Here is a 27,935-nt window from a genome sequence, read left to right as displayed (position 1 = left end):
TAAAAACAAGATATTGAATAAATGCTTTATTGATCCACTGCAGAATCCAATGTATAAGGCCACCATGTCGGTCGGAAGATATGAGGATATCCGTCGCTACCTGAGGCTTGATGACATGAGGACCAGAGTGTTCAGAGAGGCAACGGACCACCTGGCAGCCTTCCGGTATGTGTGGGACTTTTTCCTAGCAAACTGTAGAGGAAGGTTCATCCCCAGCGACTGTGTCACAGTGGATGAGCAGGTTTCCTCCAGACGTGACGCTTGGCATTCTGGCCAAAGAGTTCAATCTTGGTTTCATCAGACCAGAGAATCTTGTTTCTCAAGGTCTGAGAGTCCTTTAGGTGCCTTTTTTTGTCAAACTCCAAGCGGGGCTGTCATGTGCCTTTTACTGAGGAGTGGCTTCCGTCTGGCCACTCTACCATTAAGGCCTGATTGTTGGAGTGCTGCAGAGATGGTTGTCCTTCTGGAAGGTTCTCCCATCTCCACAGCAGAACTGAGGCAATGGAAAGATGTTGGGTGATGAAAGAGAGCCATGCCACCACCACTCAGCGCAGCCAGAAGAAGAAGAGGTGCCAGCTCTGCCCAAACACAAAGGATAGAAAATCAGCTGCTGGTGTTCTCAGTGCAACACACCCCATCTGCGAAGAGCACAGTCACATGCTTGTGGTTTATAACTAATGCATGGACTAAGACAGCATAAGTAAGCATGTTCCTTGCTAGTGTTTATGTTTTAGTGTTGTCGTTTATATTGACGATGTTGACGATTGATGATTGATGATATTATAATGTTGTTGAATGTGAAACTTTGATTGTAAGAAAAACATGCTAATATGTTGAATAGCCGATATTAATTTTCACAATATGTTATCATTGAAATGTGTATCAAACTGTTGAAGAGCAACTAAAAACATTTCAAACAATAAAATAATTATTGAAAGGTCCAAATCATCACTCAAAATAATTAGTTATAATTAATAATTCCACAAAATAGATAGTATAAATAAAACAGAGATATTATCGGGTCGTTTTGACCCGGCATATGCATTCTTGGGACGTCATGTTTATGATGCATCCTAAGGTTGATGAAATTGGAGCCAATTCCCATATATTCCGAGACAGACCAGAGATATGACCATTCTAGTCCATCAAAAGGAGCTATTGTTTCTGATGAAGCATTTAAGATATGTAATAGTCGGCTGAGGTTATCCGAGGATAAATGTTTTTTTAACAAGAACGCTTTGGTCCATGTGGACCAATTTGTGTAAGCAAGTCTCGAGACGGGATGACAACCTTTTGGAAAAACAGTTTTAATATCTGTGTTTATTAAAGATAGGGGGCGATAGTGAGGGCACTGGGTGGCATCCTTACCTTTTTTTCATGAACCTTTGTGAACAGCTGTGTTAATCATTTCTAGCAATAGTGGACCTCATTGATTCCGAAATTTTAAATAGACCTCACGGGGAATACCATCCAGGTGATTTGACTCTATTCATGCTATCCAATGCTCTTTTGAGTTCATTATGAGAGATTTGGGCTCCCAGCGAGGCAGCTTCCTCTGTTGAGAGATGAGGAATTCTTAATTATTTTAGAAAGGACTTAGTATGGCTCGGTGTGGATTTACAATCAGAGGGGTACAGTTCTTTCTAGAACTCCTGAGTGGCGCAGTGGTCTAAGGCACTGCATCGCAGTGCTAACTGTGCCACTAGATCCTGGTTCGAATCCAGGCTCTGTTGCAGCCGGCCGCGACCGGGAGACTCATGGGCGGCGCACAATTGGCCCAGCGTCGTCCACGGTAGGGGAGGGAATGGCCGGCAGGGATGTAGCTCAGTTGATAGAGCATGGCGTTTGCAACGCCAGGGTTGTGGGTTCGATTCCCACGGGGGGCCAGTATAAAAAAAATATGTATTCACTAACTGTAAGTCGCTCTGGATAAGAGCGTCTGCTAAATGACTAAAATGTAAATGTAGAAGAATAATAGCTACCTGGTCTGAAAAAACTGTTTGTTGAGCACGCTCTAACGCCGTTAACAACATTTCAAATTCTGATATTTTCTTTAATTGTGATTTATTTAACCCAGATGCAAATGTATTGCATACTTTTTTATAAAACCTTTGGTGGCATCCCATAGAATTCGGGGTTAATCAAATGAATTTTTACTGATCATTATGAATTAATTTAGTTACATTTGAAATTGATCACAGACTGTAGGATCTTGTAATAATGAAATGTTGAGACGCCATCTTGTGCCTCTTTTAGGAGATTCTGACATTTGTAATTTACATTTTACATTTTAGTCATTTAGCAGATGCTCTTATCCAGAGCGACTTACAGTTAGTGAGTGCATACATTTTCATACTGGCCCCCCGTGGGAAATGAACCCACAACCCTGGCATTGCAAGCCGCCATGCTCTACCAACTGAGCTACAGGGGACTAATTGCCAGTAGGTGTGGTGATCAGACAAGCTGATATATCGAATTTCTGTTTTCTTAATTTTTCGAAAATAGAGATTTAGATAATATTATAGAATGCCTGCTTGAGTAGAAAGTGTACTCATTTGCTTTTGGATTATGTGCTCGCCAGGCATCAGTGAGGTTGCAATCAGAGAATATACTGTATGTTGGAGTCTTGGTTGCGTGTAGATTGTAGTTGGTCTTGTTAGATTTGTCCTGCATGTCCGAAATGGCAATTCATGTCTGTCACAATAACCAGATGGAATTCAGTTAATACTAACAATATGCTATTCAGAGAATCAAAAAAACGTAGGATCATATGAATTGGGAGCATACACATTAATAAAATCAATTTTCTTTCCATTATGGATTAATTTAAGGAAAGTGATTCTACCTTCTTGGTCTTCTCCTTTAGACAAGATGGTGATTTTGAGTTTCTTATGTATTATTTTGAGTTTCTCATGTATTATTTTGAGTTTCTCATGTATTATTTTGAGTTTCTCATGTATTATTTTGAGTTTCTCATGTATTATTTTGAGTTTCTCATGTATTATTTTGACTTTGTCATGTATTATTTTGAGTTTCTCATGTATTATTTTGACTTTGTCATGTATTATTTTGAGTTTCTCATGTATTATTTTGAGTTTCTCATGTATTATTTTGAGTTTCTCATGTATTATTTTTCAGTTTCTCATGTATTATTTTGAGTTTCTCATGTATTATTTTGAGTTTCTCATGTATTATTTTGAGTTTCTCATGTATTATTTTGAGTTTCTCATGTATTATTTTGAGTTTGTCATGTATTATTTTGAGTTTCTCATGTATTATTTTGACTTTGTCATGTATTATTTTGAGTTTCTCATGTATTATTTTGAGTTTGTCATGTATTATTTTGAGTTTCTCATGTATTATTTTGAGTTTCTCATGTATTATTTTGAGTTTCTCATGTATTATTTTGAGTTTCTCATGTATTATTTTGAGTTTCTCATGTATTATTTTGAGTTTCTTCTGCCATTATGATTACACATTTAGTTTTGTTTGGGGCTATTTTTTTTTGATTGTGGCTTTGTGGATGATGTAGAAAATAATTGTGTAAAGTTAGTGTGGGAGAGGTGGAAAAACTATTGTTATCGATCAATAATGACAAACCTCCTGGCATTGACAACTTAGATGGAAAGCTACTGAGGATGGTAGCTGACTCTATAGCTAATCCTATCTGTCATATCTTTAATCTGAGCCTAGGGGAAAGTCTTTGTCCTCAGGCCTGGAGGGAACCCAAAGTCATTCCGCTACCCAAGAGCGGTAAAGCGGCCTTTACTAGTTCAAACAGCAGACCTATCAGCTTGCTGCCAGCTCTTGGCAAACTGTTTGGAAAAAACGGAGGGACCAAATTAAATGCTACTTCTTTGTAAACAAATTAACAACAGACTTTCAACATGCTTATAGGGAAGGGCACTCAACATGTACTGCACTGACGCAAATTACTGACGATTGGTTGAAAGAAATTGATAATAGGAAGATTGTGGGAGCTGTACTGTTAAATTTCAGTGCAGCCTTTGATATTATTGACCATAACCTGTTGTTGAAAAACGTATGTGTTATGGCTTTTCAACCTCTTCAACCTCCATATCGTGGATTCAGAGCTATCTATTTAATATAACTCAGAGGGTTTTCTCTAAGGGAAGCTTCTCTAACATGTAAAGTGTGGTGTACCGCAGGGCAGCTCTCTAGGCCCTCTACTCTTTTCTATTTTTACCAATGACCTGCCACTGGCATTAAACAAAGCATGGGTGTCCATGTATGCTGATGATTCAACCATATACACATCAGCAACCACAGCTAATGAAGTCACTGAAAACCTTAACAAAGAGTTGCAGTCTGTTTTGGAATTGGGTGGCCAGTAACCTCAGCTGAGTCTGGTAACTCGTTGAAGAAGTTGAGGAGACTAAATTACTTGCCTTTACCTTAGATTGTAAACTGTCATGGTCAAAACATAAAGATTCAATGGTTGTAAAGATGGGGAGAGGGCTGTCTGTAATAAAGAGATGCTCTGCTTTTTTGACACCACACTCCACAAAGGAAGTGCTGCAGGCTTTTATCTTATCTTGATTATTGTCCAGTCATATGGTCAAGTGCTGCAAAGAAAGACCTAGTTAAGCTGCAGCTGGCTCAGAACAGAGCGGCACGTCTTGCTCTTCATTGTAATCAGAGGGCTAATGTTAATATTATGCATGCCAGTCTCTCTTGGCTAAGAGATGAGGAAAGACTGACTGCGTCACTTCTTGTGTGTTTTGGAAAATCCAAATTGTGTGCATAGTCAACTTACACACAGCACTGACTGACATACACACTTACCCCACCAGACATGCCACCAGGGCTCTTTTCACAGTCCCCAGGTCCAGAACAAATTCAAGGAAACGTACAGTATCATACAGAGCCATGAGTGCATGGAACTCCCTTCCATCTTATATAGCGCAAGTGAACAGCAAACCTGGTTTTAAAAAACGAATAAAGCAGCACCTCACGGCACAACACCTCTCCCCCATGTGACCTACTTGTTGTGTGTATGTACTGACATGTATGTGTAACTGATAGATACACACACACTACATGTTCATGTTTTTAAATGTATGTAAATTGTAAAGTATTTTGTCTGTAATGTCTTTTTCGTTATACAGTGGGGAAAAAAAGTATTTAGTCAGCCACCAATTGTGCAAGTTCTCCCACTTAAAAAGATGAGAGAGGCCTGTAATTTTCATCATAGGTACATGTCAACTATGACTGACAAATTGAGATTTTTTTTTCCAGAAAATCACATTGTAGGATTTTTTATGAATTTATTTGCAAAGTATGGTGGAAATTAAGTATTTGGTCACCTAAAAACAAGCAAGATTTCTGGCTCTCACAGATCTGTAACTTCTTCTTTAAGAGGCTCCTCTGTCCTCCACTCGTTACCTGTATTAATGGCACCTGTTTGAACTTGTTATCAGTATAAAAGACACCTGTCCACAACCTCAAACAGTCACACTCCAAACTCCACTATGGCCAAGACCAAAGAGCTGTCAAAGGACACCAGAAACAAAATTGTAGACCTGCAACAGGCTGGGAAGACTGAATCTGCAATAGGTAAGCAGCTTGGTTTGAAGAAATCAACTGTTGGAGCAATTATTAGGAAATGGAAGACATAAAAGACCACTGATAATCTCCCTCGATCTGGGGCTCCACGCAAGATCTCACCCCGTGGGGTCAAAATGATCACAAGAACGGTGAGCAAAAATCCCAGAACCACACGGGGGCACCTAGTGAATGACCTGCAGAGAGCTGGGACCAAAGTAACAAAGCCTACCATCAGTAACACACTACGCCGCCAGGGACTCAAATCCTGCAGTGCAAGACGTGTTCCCCTGCTTAAGCCAGTACATGTCCAGGCCCGTCTGAAGTTTGCTAGAGTGCATTTGGATGATCCAGAAGAGGATTGGGAGAATGTCATATGGTCAGATGAAACCAAAATAGAACTTTTTGGTAAAAACTCAACTCGTCGTGTTTGGAGGACAAAGAAGGCTGAGTTGCATCCAAAGAACACCATACCTACTGTGAAGCATGGGGGTGGAAACATCATGCTTTGGGGCTGTTTTCCTGCAAAGGAACCAGGACGACGGATCCGTGTAAAGGAAAGAATGAATGGGGCCATGTATCGTGAGATTTTGAGTGAAAACCTCCTTCCATCAGCAAGGGCATTGAAGATGAAATGTGGCTGGGTCTTTCAGCATGACAATGATCCCAAACACACCGCCCGGGCAACGAAGGAGTGGCTTCGTAAGAAGCATTTCAAGGTCCTGGAGTGGCCTAGCCAGTCTCCAGATCTCAACCCCATAGAAAATCTTTGGAGGGAGTTGAAAGTCCGTGTTGCCCAGCGACAGCCCCAAAACATCACTGCTCTAGAGGAGATCTGCATGGAGGAATGGGCCAAAATACCAGCAACAGTGTTGTGAAGACTTACATAAAAATGTTTGACCTGTGTCATTGCCAACAAAGGGTATATAACAAAGTATTGAGAAACTTTTGTTATTGACCAAATACTTATTTTCCACCATAATTTGCAAATAAATTCATTAAAAATCCTACAATGTGATTTTCTGGATTTTCTTTCTCGTTTTGTCTGTCATAGTTGACGTGTACCTATGATAAAAATTACAGGCCTCTCTCATCTTTTTAAGTGGGAGAACTTGCACAATTGGTGGCTGACTAAATACTTTTTTTCCCCACTGTATGTCGGACCCCAGTAAGACCAGCTGTCGCCATTGGCGTTGGCTAATGGGGATCCTAATAAATCAAATCAAATCAAAATCCTTAAGGAGCAAGTGTGTTTCTTGGAGCACTGCTATGTCAACATGGTTTCCTGCTAGAAAATCAAGACAGCTGGAATGTTTGATAGGATAATTTAAGCCTTTCCAATTCCAAGAGAGAATAGCTAGCGTTGCCATTGTTTTCCAGAAAGGAATGTTATATTAATGATGAAATTGTTATCTTTAATGTTGATAAGCCCATGGATGTGTAACAAAAAACAGGACCAGCAGGGAAACTCACACATTAGTCATTCCCCACCCAGACAACCCTCCCTGTAAAACATCCCCTTGATGAGTTAGGGTGGGTATCTATCAGACTGGATGAGTTAGGGTGGGTATCTATCAGACTTGATGAGTTAGGGTGGGTATCTATCAGACTGGATGAGTTAGGGTGGGTATCTATCAGACTGGATGAGTTAGGGTGGGTATCTATCAGACTGGATGAGTTAGGGCGGGTATCTATCAGACTGGATGAGTTAGGGCGGGTATCTATCAGACTGGATGAGTTAGGGTGGGTATCTATCAGACTGGATGAGTTAAGGTGGGTATCTATCAGACTGGATGAGTTAAGGCGGGTATCTATCAGACTGGATGAGTTAGGGTGGGTATCTATCAGACTGGATGAGTTAGGGCGGGTATCTATCAGACTGGATGAGTTAGGGTGGCTATCTATCAGACTGGATGAGTTAAGGCGGGTATCTATCAGACTGGATGAGTTAGGGTGGGTATCTATCAGACTGGATGAGTTAGGGTGGGTATCTATCAGACTTGATGAGTTAGGGTGGGTATCTATCAGACTTGATGAGTTAGGGTGGGTATCTATCAACCTGGATGAGTTAGGGTGGGTATCTATCAGACTTGATGAGTTAGGGTGGGTATCTATCAGACTGGATGAGTTAGGGTGGGTATCTATCAGACTTGATGAGTTAGGGCGGGTATCTATCAGACTGGATGAGTTAGGGTGGGTATCTATCAGACTGGATGAGTTAGGGTTGGTATCTATCAGACTGGATGAGTTAGGGTGGGTTTCTATCAGACTTGATGAGTTAGGGTGGGTATCTATCAGACTGGATGAGTTAGGGTGGGTATCTATCAGACTGGATGAGTTAGGGTGGGTATCTATCAGACTTGATGAGTTAGGGTGGGTATCTATCAGACTTGATGAGTTAGGGTGGGTATCTATCAGACTTGATGAGTTAGGGTGGGTATCTATCAGACTTGATGAGTTAGGGTGGGTATCTATCAGACTGGATGAGTTAGGGTGGGTATCTATCAGACTGGATGAGTTAGGGTGGGTATCTATCAGACTTGATGAGTTAGGGTGGCTATCTATCAGACTTGATGAGTTAGGGTGGGTATCTATCAGACTGGATGAGTTAAGGCAGGTATCTATCAGACTGGATGAGTTAAGGCGGGTAGTGAAGAAAAATGAAAAGAGTGAACATAACAACAGATATGCCTAAACAGTCAAATGGAAACCGTAGCAGTTGGCATTTAAGTGCTCTACGCACACAACAGAAGAAGTAGGTATGTGCAAGAAATGCAGTCTATAATTAAGCAATAAGCCACGAGGAGGTGTGGCATATGGCCAATATACCACAGCTAGGGGCTGTTATTATGCACGACGAAACGCAGAGTGCCTGGATACAGCCCTTAGCCGTGGTATATTGGCCATATACCACAAACCCCTGAGGTGCCTTATTGCTATTATACACTGGTTACCAACATCATTAGAGAAGTAAAAATAAAGGTTTTGTCATACCCGTGGTATACGGTCTGATATACCACGGCTGTCAGCCAATCAGCATTCAGGGCTCGAACCACACAGTTTATAGTAGGACAGCAATCAACAAAATAAAAAAAGCTATTGTGTAGTAGCCCATTTGGGACTGGCCATCTCTCCTTAGCAGTAGCAACAACAACAAAAAGTGTAGGGGAATAGCTTCCAACTTATGTAGCAATATTTTCCCATGTAGGGATTCAATGCTCTGTAGCCCCACAAGGAAGCAGCCCCAGTCCGTGTGACTCCTCAATATAGTGTCCATTGTTCATTAATTGGTGTGATGTCATCACTGTTAACATCCTGGACCACAGGTAATATAATAATAACCAAGTCCAATAGTAATACTGTACATTGTACCCACTTGAGGGGGTGTCCTCCTCATTGGCTTATGCTGAGGGCAGCGTCGTAGCCATAGGCTAGGCTGCATGATTGTGCGTGGATGGCATGCCTGAATATTGAGCCAGTCATAATGGGGTTTTAATTTGTCGACTAGTCAGGGCATGATGTGATTCTCGAAAATAGTCTTGAGCTTTATTGGGAGTGGAGAATGTGTGCGTTGTGTTCTGAAAGATCAAGATGAGTTTGTTCCCGGGTGGATGAAGCCCCATCTCAGATATAGCTGGCGTAGCTGGGATCTCACCTCGTTGTTCGTCGCCTTCTGTTTCAGCAGTTCAGCACTCAGATCCGGGTAGATACTGATCCTCTTCTCAGCATAGGTCAGAGACCCCCTGATTCCGCTACAAGGCGAACAATTTGCAGTTTCACTTCAAAACGAGAGCCATTCCGGAGAGGACCCGTGCAGTGCGCAATGTTAATCAGTGGCATGGGACCCAGCTTCTCCTGCCCGAACAGTTCATAGAAAAGATTGCTCGTGAAAGAAGTTGGGTTGCCCGCTTCCACGGCAGTCCTTTGACCCACACATTGAATTTACGGGAACGATTTTCAAGTGATTCCGTTTTCTCTTTTAGGAGATCGATTACCCCTTCTAATTTAGCTTGCGCTGTTTCCAGGTCATGGAGTCGCACCTCTGTTGAATTGGCTGTCTTCTCCAGACTTTCCACTTTGGTTGAAAATGCATCCACTTTAGAAGTGATCAATGCGAGTGATTCATTTACCGGTTTTAATTGTAAGTCGAGGGCAGATGTAATCTCCTCACAAACAGTCTCTCAAACAGTAGCGACCAACTCTTTCTGTTGTCGGGAGTTGAGAGCCGCCATGTTCCCACAGGTGAATTGTGAACAGACAGATCATGCTATCTGCTGGAGTGAAATTGACCTGCTCGTTTTTTCTTATCATACAATGAACGCGTTAATATGGTGGTTACAATTGATCATTTTAGAAAACAACTCTGTTAATTCATGGTTATTTTCGCAAAAGAAACCCACGATGAGGCCACGCGTTTCAATGCATGCTACCGGAACCAGAAGGCTGGTGTTTCATCAAAGACCATAAAACTTGAGTCTAGAACACCTTACTTAGAAAGGGGCTTGGTAGAGTGTTTGGCCCCACAGACTCTAGGCCACATATACCCATGCTGACGTGGGTATGAATCCCGTCTCAACCCTTCCTCTCTGTCTTCCTCTGTATCTGTCTCCCCTCTACATTCAGAATATCACTGTCCATAAAACAATTAAAATACTTAAAAAAAATTATATATATTTTTAAAGACGCCTGTCACTCACCGAGGTGAAGACTTCCGTAGTCTGCTGGATGGTTGCGATCTTAGTCCATTTCCACTTCTGAAAGAGCTGAACCCTGGTGGGGTTGTGGAGGGTGGCAGATGGATGGGTACGGAAGAACGTTGGGAAGCGCTGACGGTTGGAGAGAGCTGGAGAACTGGAACCATAGGATAACTGAGGAGAGAGGAGAGGAGGAGAGTGTTAGGGTGTCCCCATTATGTCTGAGCTACAAAGATGGCATCATTGAAAGAAGAGAGAAAATGAAGGACGATGAAGAGACAGAAGAAGAAGAAGAAGAAGAAGAAGAAGAAGAAGAAGAAGAAGAAGAAGAAGAAGAAGAAGAAGAAGAAGAAGAAGAAGAAGAAACAAGACAATAATAAAAGGGAGTTAACATAATCAAGCACAACGATGTTTGGTTCAATATCACTCAGCCATATCCCAGTAAATTAGGTCCTGCTAGAATATCCCTCAGCCAAATCCCAGTAAATTAGGTCCTGCTAGAATATCCCTCAGCCAAATCCCAGTAAATTAGGTCCTGCTAGAATATCACTCAGCCATATCCCAGTAAATTAGGTCCTGCTAGTGTATTAAACATTTTTTATTGATCAATATGCAATGTGAGCTGTTAAATTAAAATGGCACCCTATTTCCTATATAGTGCACTACTTTTGACCAGAGCCCTATGGGCCCTAGTAAAAAGTAATGCACTATATAGGGTATAGGGTTCAATTTGGGACGCAAACATACATTGAACGATGACACGGCCACTGCAGAGGGATTATGGGTAAAACATCTGATGTGGGAACAGACTGAGACAGCTCTTTATGACACCAGAATAGCACTGCATGCTAAATGAAGGGATAGGGGCGTGTACCCGCCCAGCATCTAGACTACAAACCTTTTTCTGTGAGAGTACACTTTATAACTCCTAAAAGTGGAGAGTGACAGAAACACTGTGTAATAATAGCTACCAAATATCAGCCTGCTATTCCTGTATCCCTCCATAAAGGTGTCTATATGCAGTCTAGACATACAGTAATAGGTAAAGGGTGTTTCAAGTCTGGACAGTGGTCATAACAACATAATTTGGGAAACTTCAATATCTTTCAGGGCGCAATACTAGCTGTCAAATGTGAGAGGCAAATGGTATGGGCCCTCGTCAAAAGTAGTACACTAGGGTACCATTTGAAACTCAAACACTGAGACGGACAGACCAGTGTTATTATTCCTTCTGACCTCCCTGCCACTTCGTATTCCAGTTCAGAGGCCTTGGAACGCTTCCCTTACCTCTAGGCTGACAAAATACTCTCCTCTCCTCTCCTTTCCTGCCAGCTAAGTGGATCTGAGGTGCCTGCTTCCCTGTCAGGTCTCTATCAGGTGCCAGTAGAGCTCACAGAGAGGGCCATTCAAGTGTGCCAACTACCTGGAGCTCAGCTATGACTCTGACTGAACCTCCATCTAGACACCACTAGTCTGCTAGCTATGACTCTAAGTCAACCTCATTCTAGACAGCACTAGTCTGCTAGCTATGACTCTAAGTCAACCTCCCTCTAGACACCACTAATCTGCTAGCTATGACTCTGACTGAACCTCCATCTAGACACCACTAATCTGCTAGCTATGACTCTGAGTCAACCTCATTCTAGACACCACTAGTCTGCTAGCTGACTCTGACTCAACCTCACTCTAGACATCATTACTCTGCAAGTTATGACTCTGAATCAACCTCCCTCTAGACACCACTAATCTGCTAGCTATGACTCTGACTCAACCTCCCTCTAGACACCACTAATCTGCTAGCTATGACTCTGACTGAACCTCACTCTAGACACCACTAATCTGCTAGCTATGACTCTGACTCAACCTCCCTCTAGACACCACTAATCGGCTAGCTATGACTCTGACTGAACCTCACTCTAGACACCACTAATCTGCTAGCTATGACTCTGACTCAACCTCCCTCTAGACACCACTAATCTGCTAGCTATGACTCTGACTGAACCTCCATATAGACACCACTAATCTGCTAGCTATGACTCAGAGTCAACCTCACTCTAGACACAACTAGTCTGCTAGCTATGACTCTGAGTCAACCTCCCTCTAAACACCACTAGTCTGCAAGCTATGACTCTGACTCAACCTCCCTCTAGACACCACTAATCTGCTAGCTATGACTCTGAGTCAACAACCCTCTAGACACCACTAATATCGTAGCTATGACTCTGACTCAACCTCCGTCTAGACACCACTAGTCTGCTAGCTATGACTCTGACTCAACCTCCCTCTAGACACCACTAATCTGCTAGCTGTGACTCCGAGTCAACCTCCCTCTAGACACCACTAATCTCGTAGCTATGACTCTGACTCAACCTCCCTCTAGACACCACTAGTCTGCTAGCTATGACTCTGACTCAACCTCATTCTAGACACCACTAGTCTGCTAGCTGACTCTGACTTAACCTCACTCTAGACATCATTACTCTGCAAGTTATGACTCTGAATCAACCTCACTCTAGACACCACTAATCTGCTAGCTATGACTCTGACTGAACCTCACTCTAGACACCACTAATCTGCTAGCTATGACTCTGACTCAACCTCCCTCTAGACACCACTAATCGGCTAGCTATGACTCTGACTGAACCTCACTCTAGACACCACTAATCTGCTAGCTATGACTCTGACTCAACCTCCCTCTAGACACCACTAGTCTGCTAGCTATGACTCTGACTCAACCTCCCTCTAGACACCACTAATCTGCTAGCTATGACTCTGACTCAACCTCCCTCTAGACACCACTAATCTGCTAGCTATGACTCTGACTCAACCTCCCTTTAGACACCACTAATCTGCTAGCTATGACTCTGACTCAACCTACCTCTAGACACCACTAATCTGCTAGCTATGACTCTGACTCAACCTCCCTCTAGACACCACTAATCTGCTAGCTATGACTCTGACTCAACCTCCCTCTAGACACCACTAATCTGCTAGCTGACTGACTCAACCTCCCTCTAGACACCACTAATCTGCTAGCTATGACTCTGACTCAACCTCCCTCTAGACACCACGAATCTGCTAGCTATGACTCTGACTCAACCTCCCTCTAGACACCACGAATCTGCTAGCTATGACTCTGACTCAACCTCCCTCTAAACACCACTAATCTGCTAGCTATGACTCTGACTCAACCTCCCTCTAGACACCACTAATCTGCTAGCTATGACTCTGACTCAACCTCCCTCTAGACACCACTAATCTGCTAGCTATGACTCTGACTCAACCTCACTCTAGACACCACGAATCTGCTAGCTATGACTCTGACTCAACCTCACTCTAGACAACACTAATCTGCTAGCTATGACTCTGACTCAACCTCCCTCTAGACACCACTAATCTGCTAGCTATGACTCTGACTCAATCTCCCTCTAGACACCACTAATCTGCTAGCTATGACTCTGACTCAACCTCCCTCTAGACACCACTAATCTGCTAGCTATGACTCTGACTCAACCTCCCTCTAGACACCACTAATCTGCTAGCTATGACTCTGACTCAACCTCCCTCTAGACACCACTAATCTGCTAGCTATGACTCTGACTCAACCTCCCTCTAGACACCACTAATCTGCTAGCTATGACTCTGACTCAACCTCCCTCTAGACACCACTAATCTGCTAGCTATGACTCTGACTCAACCTCCCTCTAGACACCACTAGTCTGCTAGCTATGACTCTGACTCAACCTCCCTCTAGACACCACTAATCTGCTAGCTATGACTCTGACTCAACCTCCCTCTAGACACCACTAGTCTGCTAGCTATGACTCTGACTCAACCTCCCTCTAGACACCACTAATCTGCTAGCTATGACTCTGACTCAACCTCCCTCTAGACACCACTAGTCTGCTAGCTATGACTCTGACTCAACCTCCCTCTAGACACCACTAGTCTGCTAGCTATGACTCTGACTCAACCTCCCTCTAGACACCACTAGTCTGCTAGCTATGACTCTGACTCAACCTCCCTCTAGACACCACTAATCTGCTAGCTATGACTCTGACTCAACCTCCCTCTAGACACCACTAATCTGCTAGCTATGACTCTGACTCAACCTCCCTCTAGACACCACTAGTCTGCTAGCTATGACTCTGACTCAACCTCCCTCTAGACACCACTAATCTGCTAGCTATGACTCTGACTCAACCTCCCTCTAGACACCACTAGTCTGCTAGCTATGACTCTGACTCAACCTCCCTCTAGACACCACTAATCTGCTAGCTATGACTCTGACTCAACCTCCCTCTAGACACCACTAATCTGCTAGCTATGACTCTGACTCAACCTCCCTCTAGACACCACTAATCTGCTAGCTATGACTCTGACTCAACCTCCCTCTAGACACCACTAATCTGCTAGCTATGACTCTGACTCAACCTCCCTCTAGACACCACTAGTCTGCTAGCTATCTGACTGACGCTAGAGGCTGAGGGAACATCCCAAATGGCACCCTATTCCCCAATTATCCCCATAAGGCCATGTTCTAAAGTAGTGCACTACATAGAGAATAAGTTGCCATTTGGGGCACAACCTCTGACTGACGCTGGAGGCTCATGACTCTCAGATGATTTTTTTTCACATCTGGTACCAAGTGAAGTAGGGGACCCTGTCATATGGATTTACACACTCACCACTATAAGGTTCCACATGCGAGCGGCCTCGGCCACCAGAGTAGAAACAGAGCTGCAGCCGGGCATCAGGACCATCTTGATGGGCTCAGTGTAGAGCAGGTCATACAGGAGCTTGGTGGCTTCACCTGGATCACACTGTATAGGAAACAGAGGAAGAATGAAAGTCAAACTATATATGCTCCAAACTATTTAATGGGTAAACCATCTAATCATACTGTATGGGGAACAGAGGAAGAATAAATAGAGGAGGGGGAATAAAGGGAGATGGATAGAGGAGGGGGAATAAAGGGAGATGGATAGAGGAGGGGGGATAAAGGGAGATGATAGAGGAGGGGGAATAAAGGGAGAGGGATAGAGGAGGGGGAATAAGGGAGGTGGATAGAGGAGGGGGGATAAAGGGAGATGATAGAGGAGGGGGAATAAAGGGAGATGATAGAGGAGGGGGAATAAGGGAGGTGGATAGAGGAGGGGAATAAGGGAGATGGATAGAGGAGGGGAATAAGGGAGATGGATAGAGGAGGGGAATAAGGGAGATGGATAGAGGAGGGGAATAAGGGAGATGGATAGAGGAGGGGAATAAGGAAGATGGATAGAGGAGGGGAATAAGGGAGATGGATAGAGGAGGGGGGATAAAGGGAGATGATAGAGGAGGGGGAATAAAGGGAGATGATAGAGGAGGGGGAATAAGGGAGGTGGATAGAGGAGGGGAATAAGGGAGATGGATAGAGGAGGGGAATAAGGGAGATGGATAGAGGAGGGGAATAAGGGAGATGGATAGAGGAGGGGAATAAGGGAGATGGATAGAGGAGGGGAATAAGGAAGATGGATAGAGGAGGGGAATAAGGGAGATGGATAGAGGAGGAGAATAAGGGAGATGGATAGAGGAGGGGGAATAAAGGGAGATGATAGAGGAGGGGGAATAAGGGAGGTGGATAGAGGAGGGGAATAAGGGAGATGGATAGAGGAGGGGAATAAGGGAGATGGATAGAGGAGGAGAATAAGGGAGATGGATAGAGGGGGGGGGAATAAGGGAGATGGATAGAGGAGGGGGAATAAGGGAGATGGATAGAGGAGGGGAATAAGGGAGATGGATAGAGGAGGGGAATAAGGGAGATGGATAGAGGAGGGGAATAAGGGAGATGGATAGAGGGGGGGGAATAAGGGAGATGGATAGAGGAGGGGAATAAGGGAGATGGATAGAGGAGGAGAATAAGGGAGATGGATAGATGAGGGGAAATAAGGGAGATGGATAGAGGAGGAGAATAAGGGAGATGGATAGAGGAGGGGAATAAGGGAGATGGATAGAGGGGGGGGAATAAGGGAGATGGATAGAGGAGGGGAATAAGGGAGATGGATAGAGGAGGGGGAATAAGGGAGATGGATAGAGGAGGGGAATAAGGGAGATGGATAGAGGAGGGGGAATAAGGGAGATGGATAGAGGAGGGGAATAAGGGAGATGGATAGAGGAGGGGAATAAGGGAGATGGATAGAGGAGGGGAATAAGGGAGGTGTATAGAGGAGGGGAATACGGGAGATGGATAGAGGAGGGGGAATAAGGGAGATGGATAGAGGAGGGGAATAAGGGAGATGGATAGAGGAGGGGAATAAGGAGGTGGATAGAGGAGGGGGAATAAGGGAGATGGATAGAGGAGGGGGAATAAGGGAGAATGAGAACGTGAGGGGAGAGGGGATGGGTGAGAGAAAGAGGTGGAAAGGGGTAGAATGAAATAAAGGGAGTGGGGAGGTAGAGTGGGAAAGCAATGGGGGGTATAGAGAGAGGGAGAGAGGTCAAGATTTAGGTAGACTGATTACATATGGCACCCCGCAAAAAAATTAATATATATATTTAAAAAACTAACATACAAGTGCTATTTGTATGTTAAACTGCACTGTCATACGTTTCCAGGAGGGAAACAACATTAGTAGAACCATATTCCCTATCTAGTGCACTACCTTTGACCAAATGTAATGCACTATATAAGGAATGAGATGCCATTTGGGATTCACATATTTTTCTATCCGAATGCAGGGACAACATTTCCCCGCCAAGCAGTGAGTCTCGTCTTTGATCCAAGCCTAACAAATGGTGGCAGGGGCTTTATTTATTTTCATTCTCAATTTACACTCAATGAAAAATCGATATTCAATTAAAAAATATATAATGGTTGTGGGTTAAAGTGATCATTAATCATTTGGTTGTTTGGGAGAGGGAATCCACCGTTGGGAGGCTTGAAACCAACAGCATGTAAACTGTACAGTGCCTTCGGAAAGTATTCAGACCCGTTGACTTCTTCCACATTTTGTTATGTTACAGCCTTAGTCTAAAATGAATTGTAAAAAAATTACATCCTCAGCAATCTACACACAATACCCCATAATGACTAAGCGAAAACAGGTTTTTAGAATGTTTGCAAATGCATTAAAAATAAAAAACAGAAATACCATTTTTACATACGTGTTCAGACCCTTTGTTATGAGACTCGAAATTGAGCTCAGGTGCATCCTGTTTCCATTGATCATCCTTGAGATGTTTCTACAACTTGATTGGAGTCCACCTGTTCTAAATAATTTGGAAAGGCACACACCTGTCTATATAAGGTCCCACAGTTGACAGTGCATGTCGGAGCAAAAACCAAGCCATGAGATGGAAGGAATTGTCCATAGAGCTCAGAGACAGGATTGTGTCGAGGCACAGATCTGGTGAAGGGTACCAAAAAATGTCTGCAACATTGACAGTCCCCAAGAACACAGTGTCCTCCATCATTCTTAAATGGAAGAAGTTTGGAGCGCCCAAGACTCTTCCTTGAGCTGGATGCCCTGACAAACTGAGCAATCGGGGTAGAAGGGCCTTGGTCAGGAGGACCAACATTTTACATTTTACATTTTAGTAATTTAGCAGACTCTCTTATCCAGAGCGACTTACAGTTAGTGAGTGCATACATTTTTCATACAAGAACCCAATGGTCACTCTGACAGAGCTCTAGAGTTCCTCTGTGGAGATGGGAGAACCTTCCAGAAGGACAACCATCTCTGCAGCACTCCACCAATCAGGCCTTTATGGTAGAGTGGCCAGACGGAAGCCACTCCTCAGTAAAAGGCACATGACAGCCCACTTGGAGTTTGCCAAAAGGCACCTAAAGACTCTCAGACCATGGGAAACAAGATTCTCTGGTCTGATGAAACCAAAATTGAACTCTTTGGCCTGAATGCCAAGCGTCACGTCTGGAAGAAACCTGGCACCATCCCTACGGTTAAGCATGGTGGTGGCAGCATCATGCTGTGGGGATGTTTTTCAGCGGCAGAGACTGGGAGACTAGTCAGGATCGAGGCAAAGATGAACGGAGCAAAGTACAGAGAGCTCAGACTGGGGCGAAGGTTCACCTTCCAACAGGACAACGACCCTAAGCACACAGCCAAGAAAACGCAGGAGTGGCGTCGGGACAAGTCTCTCAATGTCCTTGAGTGGCCCAGCCAGAGCCCGGACTTGAACCTGATCGAACATTTCTGGAGAGACCTGAAAATAGCTGTGCAGCGACACTCCCCATCCAACCTGACAGAGCTTGAGAGGATCTGCAGAGAAGAATGGGAGAAACTCCCCAAATACAGGTGTGCCAAGCTTGTGGTGTCATACCCAAGAAGACTTGAGGCTGTAATCGCTGCCGAAGGTGCTTCAACAAAGTACTGAGTAAAGGGTCTGAATACTTATGTAAATGTGGTATTTCAGTTTTTTATGCTTTGTCATTATGGGGTATTGTGTGTAGATTGATGAGGGGAAAAAGTGATTTAATCAATTTTAGAATAAGGCTGTAACCTAACAAAATGTGAAAAAGGTCAAGTGGTCTGAATGCTTTCCGAAGTGCACTACTTTTGACCAGGGCGTAGGGCTCTGGTCAAAAGTAGTGTACTATATAGGGAATAGGGTTCTGGTCTAAAGTAGTGCACTACATAGGGAATAGGGCTCTGGTCAAAAGTAGTGTACTATATAGGGAATAGGGTTCTGGTCTAAAGTAGTGCACTACATAGGGAATAGGACTCTGGTCTTAAGTAGTGCACTATATAGGGAATAGGGTTCTGGTCTGAAGTAGTGCACTATATAGGGAATAGGGCTCTGGTCTAAAGTAGTGCACTACATAGGGAATAGGGCTCTGGTCTACAGTAGTGCACTACATAGGGAATAGGGCTCTGGTCTACAGTAGTGCACTATATAGGGAATAGGGCTCTGGTCAAAAGTAGTGCACTATATAGGGAATAGGGCTCTGGTCTAAAGTAGTGCACTATATAGGGAATAGGGTTCTGGTCTAAAGTAGTGCACTACTGTATATAGGGAATAGGACTCTGGTCTTAAGTAGTGCACTATATAGGGAATAGGGTTCTGGTCTGAAGTAGTGCACTACATAGGGAATAGGGCTCTGGTCTACAGTAGTGCACTATATAGGGAATAGGGCTCTGGTCTAAAGTAGTGCACTACATAGGGAATAGGGCTCTGGTCTAAAGTAGTGCACTACATAGGGAATAGGGCTCTGGTCTAAAGTAGTGCACTACATAGGGAATAGGGCTCTGGTCTAAAGTAGTGCACTACATAGGGAATAGGGCTCTGGTCTAAAGTAGTGCACTACATAGGGAATAGGGCTCTGGTCTAAAGTAGTGCACTACATAGGGAATAGGGCTCTGGTCTAAAGTAGTGCACTACATAGGGAATAGGGCTCTGGTCTAAAGTAGTGCACTACATAGGGAATAGGGCTCTGGTCTAAAGTAGTGCACTACATAGGGAATAGGGCTCTGGTCTAAAGTAGTGCACTACATAGGGAATAGGGCTCTGGTCTAAAGTAGTGCACTATGTAGGGAATAGGGTGACATTTGGGACTTAACCTGTGACTACAGCATTGGATCGGGCACTGGATCAAATCACTGACGTTTCACCTAACCTGGTGAAAGCACATAGAGAGAAATTATTTACTTTTACATTTACGTCATTTAGCAGACACTCTTATCCAGAGCGACTTACAAATTGGATTATACAGCGGAACCTGATTTAGTTTGATTTGTGAAATCATACAAATCGAGTTAGCATTGGCCCGAGCCAACAGATTTCCCCCTTACTTAGCCACAGTGTTGCTCTACTACTGTGGCCTGTAATCACAGAGCGTTACCTAGAGGCAGTCCCAAATGGCATGCTATTCCCTATACAGTGCACTACTTTTGATTTGATTTCATGAGCACTGGTCAAAAGTCGTGCACTATATAGGGAATATGGTTCTATTTTGGACGCAGTGAGAGAAGTCAATGATGCTCTTGCTCTATCTAGTGTATTAATTGATTGCTTTCCACCCTAAAGCCCCTCCTCATGTCCGCATTAAACCCATTCCACGTGAAAGACACAAAGCTAATGTGACATTATTGGGCCCAATTATGAGCAAGGGGAAGATTTCAACTGACTGCTAGGCTTTGTCCAAAATTACACCCTATTCCCTAAACCTACATAGTGCCCTATAGGTCCGGGTCAAAAGTAGTTCAATATATAGGGAATAGGGTGGCATTTGGGACGCAGCCCAAGGCTCGTCATTGTGACGGGTTTCATTTGGCGCTCTGGTTATTAATAAGAACTCCAAACACCAATTGGAAGAGCCAAGTCCAGCCAGGCTTGTTGAGTCAGTGGCTTGTTTGGGGCTTGTTGAGTCAGTGGCGTGTTTGGGGCTTGTTGAGTCAGTGGCGTGTTTGGGGCTTATTGAGTCAGTGGCTTGTTTGGGGCTTGTTGAGTCAGTGGCTTGTTTGGGGCTTGTTGAGTCAGTGGCGTGTTTGTGGCTTGTTGAGTCAGTGGCTTGTTGAGTCAGTGGCTTGTTGAGTCAGTGGCGTGTTTGTGGCTTGTTGAGTCAGTGGCGTGTTTGGGGCTTGTTGAGTCAGTGGCGTGTTTGGGGCTTGTTGAGTCAGTGGCGTGTTTGGGGCTTGTTGAGTCAGTGGCGTGTTTGTGGCTTGTTGAGTCAGTGGCGTGTTTGGGGCTTGTTGAGTCAGTGGCGTGTTTGGGGCTTGTTGAGTCAGTGGTTTGTTTGGGGCTTGTTGAGTCAGTGGCGTGTTTGGGGCTTGTTGAGTCAGTGGCGTGTTTGGGGCTTGTTGAGCCAGTGGTTTGTTTGGGGCTTGTTGAGCCAGTGGTTTGTTTGGGGCTTGTTGAGTCAGTGGCGTGTTTGTGGCTTGTTGAGTCAGTGGCGTGTTTGGGGCTTGTTGAGTCAGTGGCGTGTTTGGGGCTTGTTGAGTCAGTGGTTTGTTTGGGGCTTGTTGAGTCAGTGGCGTGTTTGGGGCTTGTTGAGTCAGTGGCGTGTTTGGGGCTTGTTGAGTCAGTGGCGTGTTTGGGGCTTGTTGAGTCAGTGGCGTGTTTGTGGCTTGTTGAGTCAGTGGCTTGTTTGTGGCTTGTTGAGTCAGTGGCGTGTTTGGGGCTTGTTGAGTCAGTGGCTTGTTGAGTCAGTGGCGTGTTTGTGGCTTGTTGAGTCAGTGGCGTGTTTGGGGCTTGTTGAGTCAGTGGCGTGTTTGGGGCTTGTTGAGTCAGTGGCGTGTTTGGGGCTTGTTGAGTCAGTGGCGTGTTTGTGGCTTGTTGAGTCAGTGGCGTGTTTGGGGCTTGTTGAGTCAGTGGCGTGTTTGGGGCTTGTTGAGCCAGTGGTTTGTTTGGGGCTTGTTGAGCCAGTGGTTTGTTTGGGGCTTGTTGAGTCAGTGGCGTGTTTGTGGCTTGTTGAGTCAGTGGCGTGTTTGGGGCTTGTTGAGTCAGTGGCGTGTTTGGGGCTTGTTGAGTCAGTGGTTTGTTTGGGGCTTGTTGAGTCAGTGGCGTGTTTGGGGCTTGTTGAGTCAGTGGCGTGTTTGGGGCTTGTTGAGTCAGTGGCGTGTTTGGGGCTTGTTGAGTCAGTGGCGTGTTTGTGGCTTGTTGAGTCAGTGGCTTGTTTGTGGCTTGTTGAGTCAGTGGCGTGTTTGGGGCTTGTTGAGTCAGTGGCTTGTTTGGGGCTTGTTGAGTCAGTGGTTTGTTTGGGGCTTGTTGAGTCAGTGGCGTGTTTGTGGCTTGTTGAGTCAGTGGCTTGTTTGGGGCTTATTTGAGTCAGTGGTTTGTTTGGGGCTTGTTGAGTCAGTGGTTTGTTTGGGGCTTATTGAGTCAGTGGTTTGTTTGGGGCTTATTGAGTCAGTGGTTTGTTTGGGGCTTATTGAGTCAGTGGTTTGTTTGGGGCTTATTGAGTCAGTGGTTTGTTTGGGGCTTGTTGAGTCAGTGGTTTGTTTGGGGCTTGTTGAGTCAGTGGTTTGTTTGGGGCTTGTTGAGTCAGTGGTTTGTTTGGGGCTTGTTGAGTCAGTGGTTTGTTTGGGGCTTGTTGAGTCAGTGGCGTGTTTGTGGCTTGTTGAGTCAGTGGCGTGTTTGGGGCTTGTTGAGTCAGTGGCGTGTTTGGGGCTTGTTGAGTCAGTGGCTTGTTTGGGGCTTATTTGAGTCAGTGGTTTGTTTGGGGCTTGTTGAGTCAGTGGTTTGTTTGGGGCTTATTGAGTCAGTGGTTTGTTTGGGGCTTATTGAGTCAGTGGTTTGTTTGGAGCTTATTGAGTCAGTGGTTTGTTTGGGGCTTATTGAGTCAGTGGTTTGTTTGGGGCTTGTTGAGTCAGTGGTTTGTTTGGGGCTTGTTGAGTCAGTGGTTTGTTTGGGGCTTGTTGAGTCAGTGGTTTGTTTGGGGCTTGTTGAGTCAGTGGTTTGTTTGGGGCTTGTTGAGTCAGTGGCGTGTTTGGGGCTTGTTGAGTCAGTGGCGTGTTTGGGGCTTGTTGAGCCAGTGGTTTGTTTGGGGCTTGTTGAGCCAGTGGTTTGTTTGGGGCTTGTTGAGTCAGTGGCGTGTTTGTGGCTTGTTGAGTCAGTGGCGTGTTTGGGGCTTGTTGAGTCAGTGGCGTGTTTGGGGCTTGTTGAGTCAGTGGTTTGTTTGGGGCTTGTTGAGTCAGTGGCGTGTTTGGGGCTTGTTGAGTCAGTGGCGTGTTTGGGGCTTGTTGAGTCAGTGGCGTGTTTGGGGCTTGTTGAGTCAGTGGCGTGTTTGTGGCTTGTTGAGTCAGTGGCTTGTTTGTGGCTTGTTGAGTCAGTGGCGTGTTTGGGGCTTGTTGAGTCAGTGGCGTGTTTGGGGCTTGTTGAGTCAGTGGCGTGTTTGGGGCTTGTTGAGTCAGTGGCATGTTTGGGGCTTTTGAGTCCCTGCTAGTGCAGCTCCTTAGACTCCCTCGAGGCCATCAGCAGAATGTTTTACCCCCCTTTGACACGCTGTTGCTGCTTGCGTTCGCTCCTACAGACCCAGGGGAGGCTGTGCAAGGGGGTTCCATTCCATGAACTGTGCAGCTGGGGCCAAAAGCATCAAATTGAGCGAACCCGACAACACACACACATAGGCTACAGAGAGAGAGAGAAAACGGCAGCACAAACTGTGTGGGACTTTTTGTATTTTCAACTGTTTAGGGTTGAGCGCCACTGCTTGCCTGAGTGAAGGGCAGAGACAGAGAGAAACAGCGAGAGACACGGGGGCACAATGAAGCCAATGCAATCATCGACTTTCAAGATTTTTGGAATGCTCCGAATGTTAAGAGTTCTACAAACAGCTGTTAAATATTTGGATGAAGTATCAGCGGCATCATAAAGACTCTTCCGGAACAGCACCATTATTTTCCTTCACAGAGAGCGGCGTAGACTTTCCATTATTCATATGAATAGACTAGAGAAGAACACTTTATAAATATAAAATCCTGTTAATTCTCTGATGTTGACTATTTGAAAATGGCTTGACACTGCAGGAGGCCTTTAAATATATCCGATTATTTTAAAGGGGGTCACAAAACCGCCTATAAACCATCTTTAAGTGTGCCTGTCAGACGGGCTATGATGAAGGTTATGGAGTCCTAGTTGAGAGAGAGAGAGAGAGAGAGCGAGAGCGAGAGCGAGAGCGAGAGAGAGAGAGAGAGAGAGAGAGAGAGAGAGAGAGAGAGAGAGAGAGAGAGAGAGAGAGAGAGAGAGAGAGAGGTCCACAACGGCGTGGAAATACAACGCCCCCCTGCGGTTGAAGGATCCGTTGCGAGACACTTTGACATTTTCCAAACTTTGCTTCGTCTTCAGTCCAGCTAGAGTCCTTTTTTTTTTTTAGGGGGTAGGAAGTTAGTAAACCACAGAAGAAGATGAAAATATGTGGTTTTAGGTGATGGGTTAATGGGATAGCTAGCAACTTGTAAACAATTACCCATTCCTATTAAGTGAGTACTATTTTAATATTAATGTTAAATAATACACATTGGCTGCTAAGCCCATTATATTATATGACTGTTGCCTCCCGTTTAAGTCTGCTCTGCAGTGCAAGCTAGCTTGACTTACTAGAAAGTTCTAGAAACAAGTTGAGGAAGAAGCATCTAAACTAAACATGTTTTATTATCAACTGAAACAATATCTTTGTCCTGTCTTGAATTAAAATGTTATATTTTGCAATCTCCTAAAATAAATGTGATCTCTGACGAGAGACTACGCTCTCCTAGGCCTGGTTCTCGAGGCTAGCGCAGTGCAGACACGGCTTTCAAGTGCTACACAGCCCAAAATCATTCAATCAAAATCAAAACATGTGAGTCAGACAGCTACGAGCCTGAAGAGGAAGCATACCTTGCAGAGCCATATTTATATGAGCCAGAATATACTGATGAAGAGTTTCGACTGATCGAAGCCGAGACAGCATGGGAGTAATGGCAAAAGGTGATCGGGCAGACCAGCAACCACAAGCAGCGCACAGGGAGAGAGTCACGGGGAACTGGTGGTGTAAATGTGAAAAATGCAAGGCAATGCTGACTGAAATGTAATGTCTGTGCTGTTCCGATGGGACTTGATAATGACAACATTTGAAGAACTACATTTGGCTGCAGAAGACACTGATGATGTCGGTCACAGCACAATAGTCTGTGTGACAGATCATGCAGATTTCCCAGCCCTTATCAACCCAGGATTAATTTAAACATTTTTCCATGTCCTTAAGATCAACTGAAAAAAAGCAACCACGTCCAGCGGGACCAAACAGGCAGCTGTCCCTAGAGTAAGTAAACATTTGAAATTTAAGTTATCAATTATGTATACATATACATGTGAATGTATTATCTGTTTCCTATAATAATCCCTTATTGATCTTTCCCCTGTTCCATAGTCAATATCGTCTTTTTGTTTTGCATTGTGATGGAATGGGCGCACAAGGGAGAACCTGGGAAAAGATCAGATATCCTTATCCCTGTCTTAGCTAGTGAAATGCTGCTTGTTTTCCGTATGTGTAGCCACGCTCTCTGTTGACAAGCGAGAGATGACATGCCTACTCCGGAGCGTCAGACTTGTTGCTAACGTGAGCGGAATAACACTGGCAACTTACTTCACCTGATGAGGAAAAGATGTTGTCCTGGCCTCTTCTAGACTGTGTTGGTGTGTTTGGACCATTATAGGTCCTTAGTGATGTGGACACCGAGGAACTTGAAGCTCTCGACCCGCTCCAATACAGCCCCGTCGATGTGAACGGGGGCGTGATCGGCCCTTCGTTTCCTGTAGTCCACCATCAGCTCCTTTGTCTTGCTGACGTTGAGTGAGAGGTTGTTGTCCTGGCACCACACTGCCAGGTCTCTGACCTCCTCCCTATTGGCTGTCTCATCATCGTCGGTGATCAGGCCTACCACCGTCGTGTTGTCGGCAAACTTAATGTTGGTTTTGGAGTCAGGCGCAACCTCACAGTTGTGGATGAACAGGGAGTACAGGAGGGGATTAAGCACACACCCCTGAGGGGCCCCCACGTTGAGGGTCAGCGTGGTGGATGTGCTGTTGTCTACCCTCACCACCTGGGGGCGGCTCGTCAGGATGTCCAGGATCCAGTTGCAGAGGGAGGTGTTCAGTCCCAGGGTCCTTAGCTTAGTGATGAGCTTGGAGGGCACTATGGTGTTGAACGCTGAGCTGTCAATGAACAGCATTCTCACATAGGTGTTCCTCTTGTCCAGCTGGGAAAGTGCAATAGAGATTGCGTCATCTGTGGATCTGTGGGGACGGTATGCGAATTGGAGTAGGTCCAGGGTGTCTGGGATGATGATGTTGATGTGAGCCATGACCAGTCTTTTAAAGCATTTCATGGCTATGGGGCGACAGTCATTTAGACAGGTTACGTTAGCGTTCTTGGGCACATGAACTGTGGTGGTCTGCTTGAAACATATAGGTATTACATACTGGGTTAGGGAGAGGTTGAAAATGTCAGTGAAGACACTGGTCAGCGCATGCTATGAGTACGCATCCTGGTAATCCATCTGGCCCTGTGGCATTGTGAATGTTAACCTGTTTAAAGGTCTTACTCACATCGGCTAAGAAGAGCGTGATTGTCCGGAACAGCTGGTGCTCTTATGAATGGTTCAGTTTTGCTTGCCTCGAAGCGAGCATAGAAGGCATTTAGCTCGTCTGGTAGGCTCGCGTCACTGGGCAGCTCGTGGCTGGGTTTCCCTTTGTAACCGTGATAGTTTGCAAGCCCTGCCACATCTGATGAGTGTCAGAGCTGGTATAGTAGGATTCGATATTAGTCCTGAATTGGTGCTTTGCCTGTTTGATGGTTCGTTGGAGGGCATAGCGGGATTTCTTATAAGTGTCCAGATTAGTGTCCCACTCATAAGAAAACGGCAGATCTATCCTTTAGCTCCGTGCGGATGTTGCCCTTCTGTGTGGACGAGGTCGTCGATACACATGTTAATGAAGCCGGTGACTGATGTGGTAAACTCCTCAATGCCATCGGATGAGCTTAGTATGCGTGTTTGTGTGTGGAGTAAAGATGATCTAGAGTTTTTTCGCCTCTAGTTGCACATGTGACACGCTGCTAAGAATTAGGTAAGACAGATTTAAGTTTTCCTGCATTAAAATCCCCGGCCACTAGGAGCGCCGCCTCTGAATTAATATTTTCTTGTTTGCTTATGGCCCTATACAGCTTGTTGAGTGCAGTCTTAGTGCCAGCATCGGTTTGTAATGGTAAATAAACAGCTACGAAAAATATATAAACTCTCTTGGTAAATAGTATGGTCTACAGTTTATCATGAGGTATTCCAACTAAGGCAGGCAGAACCTCAAGACTTTGTTCATATTAGAGATCACACATCAGCTGTTGTTAACAAAGACACACACCACCCCCCCCCCCCCTGAGCTTCCCCCGACGCTGCTGTTCTGTCCTGACAACATCGTGAAACATAGGATATTACAGTTCTTCAGGTCCCGTTGATAGGATAGTCTCCAATGGAGCTCGTCCAGTTTGTTCTCCAGTGACTGCACATTCGGAGATTAGAGGGGGAGTTCATGCAGGAACCAATAGGATGCTCGACTGGGGGTGTTCATGCAGGAACCAATAGGATGCTCTTGGGGGGCCGTTCATGCAGGAACCAATAGGATGCTCGACTGGGGGCGTTCATGCAGGAACCAATAGGATGCTCGACTGGGGGCGTTCATGCAGGAACCAATAGGATGCTCGACTGGGGCGTTCATGCAGGAACCAATAGGATGCTCGACTGGGGGCGTTCATGCAGGGAACCAATGGGATAATATCCACATGAAGGAACAGCCCGAATTGCAACCCTAGCTATTGCAAGGGGAGTGAACGAAGGTAGAAGGAAGGGAACATATTCCTGGAATGAACCACAGCCTTATGTACTCGCCGACGTAGTTTTGTCAGGGTGCCGGCACGTCGCCTTCCCTTACTTCTCTCCTTTTTCTTTTCAGTGTCTCCGGGATTAGGGCCTGGTCCGGGGTGAGTCTCCGGGATTAGGGCCTGGTCCGGGGTGAGTCTCCGGGATTAGGGCCTGGTCCGGGGTGAGTCTCCGGGATTAGGGCCTGGTCCGGGGTGAGTCTCCGGGATTAGGGCCTGGTCCGGGGTGAGTCTCCTGGATTAGGGCCTGGTCCGGGGTGAGTCTCCGGGATTAGGGCCTGGTCCGGGGTGAGTCTCCGGGATTAGGGCCTGGTCCGGGGTGAGTCTCC

The 27,935-nt window shown here is 45.1% G+C and overlaps 1 protein-coding gene across 1 annotated transcript in view; it reads right to left on the bottom strand.

Annotated features, from left to right (window-relative positions):
• LOC311131841 (gamma-aminobutyric acid type B receptor subunit 1-like) overlaps nt 1-27,935 on the bottom strand; it is a gene marked incomplete at both ends in the record, with an annotated part of 121,386 nt that overhangs the window by 77,840 nt on the left and 15,611 nt on the right. Inside the window, 2 exons of the mRNA XM_084164970.1 lie at nt 10,263-10,433; nt 14,948-15,082. Coding sequence (XP_084021096.1) covers nt 10,263-10,433; nt 14,948-15,082 — 306 coding nt within the window. The remainder of the gene's footprint in view (nt 1-10,262; nt 10,434-14,947; nt 15,083-27,935) is intronic.

Source organism: Coregonus lavaretus (genome assembly GCF_964263955.1).
Source record: "Coregonus lavaretus genome assembly, chromosome: 7".
NCBI lineage: Eukaryota > Metazoa > Chordata > Actinopteri > Salmoniformes > Salmonidae > Coregonus > Coregonus lavaretus.
Note: the sequence above shows the minus strand (reverse complement) of the source record. Positions and strands in the feature narration are given on the sequence as shown.